General features: G+C 53.4%; 1 protein-coding gene across 2 annotated transcripts in view; it reads right to left on the minus strand.

Moving 5' to 3' along the window:
- LOC122371955 (organic cation transporter protein-like) overlaps positions 1-8,738 on the minus strand; it is a 63,710-nt gene extending 54,972 nt beyond the window's left edge. Inside the window, exons 1-2 of one of the 2 annotated variants that reach the window (XM_043348759.1) lie at positions 8,182-8,738; positions 7,640-7,934 (exon numbers count right to left, since the gene is read on the minus strand). In XM_043348759.1, coding sequence (XP_043204694.1) covers positions 7,640-7,870 — 231 coding nt within the window. In that variant the 5' untranslated portion in view covers positions 7,871-7,934; positions 8,182-8,738. Of the gene's footprint in view, positions 1-7,639; positions 7,974-8,181 lie in introns of those variants that run through there. The other variant, XM_043348758.1, reaches the window with a different exon arrangement.
- Between the last annotated feature and the right edge of the window lie 278 nt (positions 8,739-9,016).

Genomic DNA, 9,016 nt, shown 5'->3' on the forward strand with positions numbered 1-9,016 from the left:
AATTTGACCTGACCTTTACCTGACCCTCACCAGAACATAGCCCAAACTGGCCCCCAAGGGTTGCCTGACCCACATAATCGCATTTGTCATGTAAAATGGACCAGAAAACATGCATCACATAATAGTTATCTTCATATTGTGACCCTCAGTGACCTGACTTCTGTGACCTGACGTATCAGTGACCCCAAATAGCAAAATATGTGTTTGACGAACAATTCCCCATCGAAAATAATTGTTATTCATCGATTCCTTATCGATGAATGACATGCATTTTACTCGATTTTACAACACATTTCTTGAAATGCCTGTAATCGGCGAAAATTCGACATTTGACCTGAACTGTGACGTCATCGGTTTGACCGAGGTCAATGAAATTGAGCCAAAAGGTATTTCCTCGTTGGGGCCATCCAACACCGTTTGCTGCTTGTCGTTATTTTGCGTGGTTCTCGAGATCTTAGGGGGGCGGGGGGCAAAATGCTCCCCCCCAATGGGACCGATGCTCGGGAGACCCTAAGGGGGCGCGGGTTAAATGACAGAACTGTTCCCAAGAAATAACATTATAGTCGTCTCCCGGCCTCGGCTAAAACGTTGGACGACTACCTATGAATCGGCACGCTGCCGGCTCACCCCGCCCGCTGGCTACGGGTGGCCTTGACCTTTGAATGCCGATTGGCCAACGGCCGAAGTCGTGCGCTGGTCAGCACGCAGAGAGGACGGGACGCGGTACTGCACAATGTGAGTGACCTCTGACCTTTCCCCGTCCCCTGACCACATGCCGTGTCGCCGGCCCAGGCGATAAAAACCGGTTTTAGACTCTACGCAGGCTGCCACTCTAACCCTTCCCTCCCCACTTTACTAAACGGTTGCCCAAAAGTTCTCACACCTTGCCATGAATTGCCCTTAATCATGTGTTTTTTGTTGCAGATCACGTTGAAAATTTCATGAAACGTTCCTTTGGATTAACGCTACAAAACAAAGTTGGCAGATCGCTTGAATATGTCCGCTAACCAAAGTTATGAGGCAAATGGAATGGCCATCTATCGGTTACTGCAAGCGGGCAAGAGGGTCGTCGACATCGTGAGAGACCTTCAGGTGTCCAATAGGGCGGGTCGAATGCATGTCCAAAATGTAAATTTCGGTTTTTTATATCGGCACACTGTTTTTCCTATGTAAAAAACAATTTTAAAGACATTTTATTATGTGCACTTTTTCGATTTGAGCACTCCTTCAATACTTCAATCGCACTTTTTCTAAGCGATTTCTCTCTACCGAGTTATATGCGGCGGCGCTACTGTTGAGGCAACTAACACAGGAAGTCACCCACAAATGACAGTGTTGAGACACGCTCCCTCCTCTCCCCAGCTGTTTCTCAACACGCCATGCTCTTTCAACTTTTCTCACATAGAAAACGAGATAGATATTCCATGGTTATCGACTCTGGGAAACGGGATGGGGGGGGGGGGGTAACGAGGCATGTTCCCGCACCCGTGATTGATTGTGTGCGATATAATTTTGTTGCGCTGTTCTCAATGTTTTATTTGACGAATCTGGCGCTCCGCGCCGGGCATACTGACGGAGTGGCTGCGCCGGGGTCAGTGATGTGATAAGTGGTGGAGGGAAGATAACAAGGGTAGGGATTTTTTTAGGGTAGGGAACAAGGGATTTTTAATGTTTGCATGGGCTTATCCTTTATATCCCTTGGTCCCGTTAGTACCAACCTATATAATCAAACATACTAAAGCGGAGAAAGCTGTTAATTCTTGTGTCCCTGCCGGTTTTCTGTCCTATCAATCCTTACCAGTTTCCTGTGATTTGCAGATGGCGAACCCAGCGGCTTCATCGTCTCGGCCAAAGACTAGGCGTCATGTTGCCAGTAAACTAAGTGATTTTGTCGGTGGAGGGAAAGAGTTTGATCCAAGCGAATGCCGACTTTGAGAGCAGTTATACAGAAAGGCATCCTCGTCAAGCAGAAGCTAATGATAGAGGAAGAGACAGCAAAGCAGAAGATTGAGAGAGGTGACATTTTGAAGACGGTGGTCCCTTTAATTCTGGGGCAGTGGCACAAGGCGAATGCAAAATTCTGCCCTCCTGTGATCATTAAGGAGAAAAGCTTGGCCGTGAGGATTGAAAGGCTCTGGAAAAGAGTTGAAGATGTGGCGTGGGGGAGGGTGAAAAATAAGAAGGAGAAGGAGGCGGTGGAGAAGCTGTTGGACGAGCTACTGGACATCACCACCTGTCACCACCGCGTCATGCTATGCCAAGACCCGGAGTCAGGCTGTGTTGACCAGGATAAGTGCAAGTTCAAGGCTCATGTCAGGTGCTGTTGCCCCCTGGAAAGCAAAATCCCAAAGATGGAGCTCAGATGGCTCTATAGCCAAAGGCACAAGAGACAAGAAAAGTCAGACATGGCGATGGGTGGCGACGACAGGCCAGAATCAAGGCGACAGAGATCAGCAGCGAAGAGGAAAGCAGATGCCACCGATGCTGGACAGAAGAGAAGAAGGAAGCAACAGGAAGAGGAGAACAGGCTGTTGGAAATGCAGGAACAGTCGAAGCTACAGGAAGAGGAGGAAGGAAAGGAGAGCGAGGATACAGAAGAAGAGTTTGTTCCTCCCGTCCAGGGGAAGAATAGAGATCGAGAGGAGGCACAAAAGCTGGTGGACAGGCTGCTGAAGGATCGGCTGGGCCACCTAGCGTTCCTGGTCATCAGATACCTTGACCGACAGAGGCCCAGAAACAACACAATGTCGATCATGAACACAGCGAGAGGCAGCATCAGGTGTGGAATCTCCGCTGCAGACGCCGCTACTGTTGCCAGCGAGTTTCTGAAGGACCTTATTGCAGCAGGGCATTTGGCTCCTGAGAAGCGTACCTCGCCTGCGACCCCAGCAAGATGAAGAGGGCCAGGAAAGCGGCGATGATGGAGGCCAGAAAGTTGGACAAGGGGAGGCTTCAGGAAGAAAACAGGATCATCGGCATGGGGTACGATGGCCGCAAGGATTCTCACACCAGGACGCTGGTAGCAGACGACTCTGGCAAGGTGAGGATGACAATGGTAAAAGAGGAGCACGTGACGGTCAGCGAGGAGCCCAGCGGGAGATATCTCAGTCACTTCGTGCCCGAAGAAGTGGTTCCGCCTGAGAAGCCAGCCCAGAAGATCGCACAGGCTCTGAGGGATCTGCTGGAAGAGTACGACTCCTTGGACTCTCTGAAGCTGCTGAAGGGAGATTCCACGAACCTCAACACTGGCTGGAGGAGGGGCATTCACGCTCATCTGGAGCGGCTTCTGGAACGTAGACTATACTGGGGCATATGCAATATCCACACAAATGAACTGCCCCTCCGTCACTTGATCAGTGCGGTCGATGGGCCAACCAGCTCAGACAAGGGGTTCATGGGGCCAGTGTGCTCTCAGCTGGGTGGAGTCTGTGATATGGAGTACGACCCCAGTTTCAAAGCGATGCCGGGAGGAGAGGATCTGATCCCCATCCCAGAAGAGGTGCTGACAGAGATGAGCAATGACCAGCGGAACTGCTACCAGCTGGTAATGGCGGTGAAGTCAGGCCACCTTCCTGAAAGGCTGCGCCAGATGAAGTGTGGACCGCTGTGCCACGCCAGGTGGCTCACCACGGGCCAGAGAATCCTGTTCCTGTGGACCAGAAAACACAACGTGACTGGCAAGGACCTGAAGGTCTTGAAGATCCTGGTCAACTTCTGCTTGCAGGTCTACTTCAAGATCTACTTCGACATCAAGGTGAAACACTCTATCCAAGACGCACCGTACCACATCCTCACCCAGCTCAAGGTGGTCAAGACTCAGCCCAAGAGGGTGAGGGAAGCAGTGATGCCCTACATCAGGACCGGCGCGTGGTACGCCCACTCTGAGTGCCTGCTCCTCTCCCTCCTGGCCAGTGAGCACCGCGAGGACCGCGAGTTCGCCATCGACCAGATCGTGAGGCTCAGGGGTGACAGCGAGTTCGGTGACGTAAGTGTGCGACCACGGATCACACCAAAGCTCAACCCGTCCGCCAGCAGCCTCACCAACCTGATCAGCTGGCAGCCGGATGAGGTGTACGAGCCTGTATTCACTTGCCACATGCCGACTTCCGACATCAAGATCTTCGCCGACAGTCCCTACAGGCCTCCCAAATTCTGCAGTCACACACAGTCCACCGAGAGGTGCGTAAAGCTCGTCACCGAGGCGGCCGCCGAGGTCTGCGGGCAAGAGGCCAGAGACGGCTACATCCGTGCCAGGGTCCGTCACAGGGAGGCGATGTCCGCCTTCGATAGCAAGAAGGACATACTTGCGACCTTCTAGTCTGCATGTGGTCGTATGAGGTGATGTCCACCTTCGCTTGCAGCATTCTAGTCCGTATGTGATCGTGGAACCGATGTTTATTCCAGTCTAGCCGATGTCTAGTCCACCGTTTATGTCTAGTCCAGTCCAGTCCAGCCATGTGGACTCCAGTCCAGAGCCGATGTTATGTCTAGTCCAGAGTCGATGTCTAGTCCACCGTTAGAAAGGACTGTGATGCACTTAACGTGTTCTGATGTCTGCGATTTATGGAGAGGTGTACAAAGTACCTTGAAATACACTCTTATGTGGTGTTTTCATTGTCATTTCTCTTGGCTGGTCAGCATTTCGTCCAAAAGTACGCTGATATGTCTTTGAGAGCCGCCAGGATCTTTCGGGCCAATTATGCATATACGCCACAAGTCATGGAGGATTAAAATTGAACATTAGGACAAAATGGTCCAATGTATGCGTAAAAAAATGACAAAATTATGATTCTAAGACCATAGAAACCCATGAAAACATGCCCCTAACAGTTACAAAAGACACCATCGCATTGCTCTGACACCATAATTTTTGCATTAAACTTGCCTGCTGATTTCGCCATTAGCCGCTATATAACAAGCCCAGCAAATACAAAAGTGCGATTGAAGTATTGAAGATGCGATTTAATCGAAAAAATATCTTATACAAAGTCGCTTTAGAATTCAATTTTACATAAGAAAAACAGTGTGCCGAAGCAAAAATAGAAAACTCGATTATTCGACCCGCCCTAGACTGTCCAAGTCGACCGTTATGAAGGTCAAGAGGTTGATCAAAGCTGGCCAGAGTCTTGATACTAAGTCAAGAAGTGGAAGGCCTAGGTCAGTGAGGACGATGGCGAACATCAAGAAGGCCCGAAACGTGATCAACAAGAACCCAAAGACCACGATTTCGAAGGTGTCCAGGACCCTTGGGATCAGCCGCCAGACGGGCCAAAGGATTATCAAGAAAGACTTGTCGTCGAAGAGCTTGAAGATTAGAGACGTGCCGAGTGTTGGTAAAAGTGCTGAAAGGAGGTTGAAACGTACAAAGGCCTTGAAAAACTGGATAAAGAACTCGGCCAACTCCAAGAAGGTGCGAATTTTCTCAGACGAGAAGCTCTTCGTCATGGACGCCGTGGTCAACAAGCAAAACGACAGATACATCTCTGACCTTCCCGTGAGCTTGGTAAGCCCTGAGATCAAGTTCAACTCGGTATCCAAGAACCCTGCGAAGATCATGGTCCTCGGCATAGTAGCCAGCGATGGCAAGAAGTGTCCAATGATTTTCATCCCCGAGAACGAGAAGGTCAACGCCGTAGTGTACCAGAATCTGCTGAAAAGGCATTTCTTGCCTTGGCTAAGGAAGAATTACCCTCCTGGCACTTATGTCTTGCAGCAAGACGGCGCCCCCTCCCACACAGCCAGGTCGACGCAGGCCTTCTTGACCTCAGAGGGGGTCGAGTTCTGGCCACCTTCCATGTGGCCCCCCTCCTCACCCGACCTGAACCCGCTGGACTACGCCATCTGGTCGCGGATGGTCGGGGAGGTCAACGCGGAGAGGCACAGCAACATGGACAGTCTGAAGAAGGCCATCAAGAAGAGCTGGAGGCACATGGACGTGGCCTTCATCAAGCACGTCACCGGCCGCTTCCGCGACAGGCTCGAGAGGGTTCTGGAGGGTCAGGGGGCCTATGTGTCTTGAGTGTGTGGAAGATACTATGAGGTCATCATTCTGTGAAAATTTCAGTTTGATATCTAATAAAATGGATGACCTATTGGACTTTTTCTTAAAATGGTGCGAGAACTTTTGGGCAACTGTTTATGTGCCGTAGTACGCGCTCGCGAGTAACTGGGCGGAGCAAATGGTCACCGATACAGAGGCGGAACTGGTTGCCCTCCCGCTCGCCGAGCGACCTACCGCTAAAACCCGCGAGACCTGTACCTACATAAGTGCCTGCAATGGTAGGAACTGCACTGCCCGTGTGTATGTGGTTGACGCAGGAACTCCGCTGTTGGGCATATACCTGCAGATGGAGCTGAAGCTGTCATCAGGAACGGTGAAGCCGAGTGTGCGGTTCAGGAGGCTGATGGTGTCTTACCAGGGACAGCAGGATTCGTTCACCGGATTCGTGTGAAGCCTGAGGCTGCTTCTATGCAGCACAAGATGCGACCACCCCCGTTCACCCTGAGACCCCGCAGGTGAAGGAGCATCTGACAGAGCATCTGCAGGAGGCGGGAGTGATCGAGAGGGTGGACAGCTCGCACTGGATATCACCGATCGTGGTATCCAGATAGACGTATTAAACGTGCTATCGGACCGAAGAAGAACGATAAACTGAGAATGTGGGTCGATCTCAAAGCCGTTGACGAGGCTATCGAGGCCAATGGCCATCAACTGGCAGCCATGCAAGACATGCTTGACAAGGTGCAAGGGGCCATTGTTCTCGTGTTTGGACTTGAAGTCGGCATACCATCAGTTAGAGCTGCACCCAGACTCGTGGCCACTGCTCACGTTCGTATGCCACGAGGGAACTGTCCGTACGGCGCCAAGAGCCTACCGATGGCGTCCCAGAAGGCGATAGAGGCGATGTTGAAGGGCCTGATCAGCGTGCAAGTCTACCTCGACGACGTCATCGTCTTCGGAGCAGACGGCAGAGAGCGTGAGCGACTGGCTGCAGCGTTGGCTCGTATGACTGGTGGATCGTGCGACTGATATGCTTACAGCGAGTAAATGGGAAAAATAGGTTACTAGCATAATGGGTCGATAATATTGTCCACTTTTTCTCAGCGCGAGAATGCACCACGTGGAAGTTTACTGCATGAGAAGTTCACCTTTCAGGATAATTCTTCGAGAAGGTAAGTATACTTTAGTTATATATAGTTTGCTATCACATGTTCCACAAATATCAAACCCTGCACGCCTACTTATTTGTGGATTAAAACAAATAAATACCTCACAAAAAAAAACAAGAATGCTGCACGCTACCCCTTCGAAACAAAACAACATACGTACCTGTTCGCAAACAACACGCACAATCTCCAATAGTGACTGTGAGAAGCATTCGCCAATCACGTTGCGTGCTTTCTGCTAGCGCTGAATTGTGCCGTGGGCAAAATGCCGTGAGTAGTGATGCCGCACTATCGTCTTTATAAGATTGCGTACTTACATGCCATGCATAGGGTACCGTGAAATGTCAGCACGGCATTTGATAACACGCCCTTTATAAGATTGGGCCCCGGTGTGATCTGGTTCTGGTCTGTCTGGGCCCGGTCTGATCCATGTCTGGGTGTGGGTCTCGTGTCCCGTTGGTGTCGTGCCTACCTCGGCCGGGTTGGGGATGCCCTCGCGCCGCCACTGTTGGTCGTCCCAGTGCGGCGAGGGTGGCGCGCACCAGTGGGCGGTGGGCGGCGCCAGGAAGGCGATCACCAGCACCTGCCAGCCGCAGACCACGCCCACCAGCGACAGCAGCAGCGACTGGCACGCCTGCCACCTGCCCACGGTCCCCATCGCGGCCAGCACCGGGTCGTCGCCGCCGCCGCCGGCCGCCGTCATGGTCCCGAGCTGAACAGACAGACGGAGCGGCGCGCTGAGAGTGGCAGACGGCGGAGCGGCCGACCTGCCAGCAGACAGACAGATCCCAGAAAATGGTTCTCCCATCACCTTAATCGCCCTGGGTCTGAAATTTTTACAGCAGCAGAAAAGATGCATGAAAAGGTACCCGCGTTTTTTGAGACATGCGAAAACCGCAGCGGGTGTTCAAACACCCCACCACCGCTGTTCCAGCCCGGGGCGGGCTGGCGATTGAATGCGCCGTTCGCCACTCCTTGTCCAGCCCGTCCCCAGCAGCCGTCAGCAGCCCGTACCTGCTGTTGGCCTCTGCCTCTGCCTCTGCCTCCGTCGCTCGGCTGGGTCCGTGGCGGCCGGGTCTCCGGCTCCGGCTCCGTCTCCGGCTGCGGACCGCCGTCTCCGGCTGCGCTCCCAGAGTCCACGACCCAGATCACACTCGCCGTTGGTTGCTTCACAGGTCAGTCAGCGACCACGGCCAGCCGCTCCGTCCACCACAGCACAGGTCAGTCAGCGACCACGGCCAGCCGCTCCGTCCACCACAGCACAGGTCAGTCAGGTGACCACGGCCAGCCGCTCCGTCCACCACAGCACAGGTCAGTCAGGTGACCACGGCCGACTGCTCCGTCCACCACAGCACAGGTCAGTCAGCGACCACGGCCAGCCGCTCCGTCCACCACAGCACAGGTCAGTCAGGCGACCACGGCCAGCCGCTCCGTCCACCACAGCACAGGTCAGTCAGGTGACCACGGCCAGCCGCTCCGTCCACCACAGCACAGGTCAGTCAGGTGACCACGGCCGACTGCTCCGTCCACCACAGCACGGGTCAGTCAGGCGACCACGGCCAGCCGCTCCGCCTCTGGGTCGGTGCCAGCTGTGACGTCATTCCCGGCGATCGAACGGGCCGGCGCGCGCGCAGATCCCCCAGGGCGGCGCGGCGGGGGGGGGGGGGAGGTCAGGTGACAGCCGCCGGGGACAGATCGGCTGATGCCCCCGGTCCGACAGAGCAACAGCTGAGCATGCCCGACACTTGGCCCGACAGAGCGGGCACAGGTGTTCAGCTGCTTCTACTGCTTCTACGCTCCGGTGGTAAGGTGTCCTTGTCCTCAGGAGATGACACACGGTGCTACTGCT

Source organism: Amphibalanus amphitrite, unplaced genomic scaffold, assembly GCF_019059575.1.
Source record: "Amphibalanus amphitrite isolate SeventyFive unplaced genomic scaffold, NRLGWU_Aamphi_draft 001298F_arrow, whole genome shotgun sequence".
NCBI classification, from domain to species: Eukaryota; Metazoa; Arthropoda; class Thecostraca; order Balanomorpha; family Balanidae; genus Amphibalanus; species Amphibalanus amphitrite.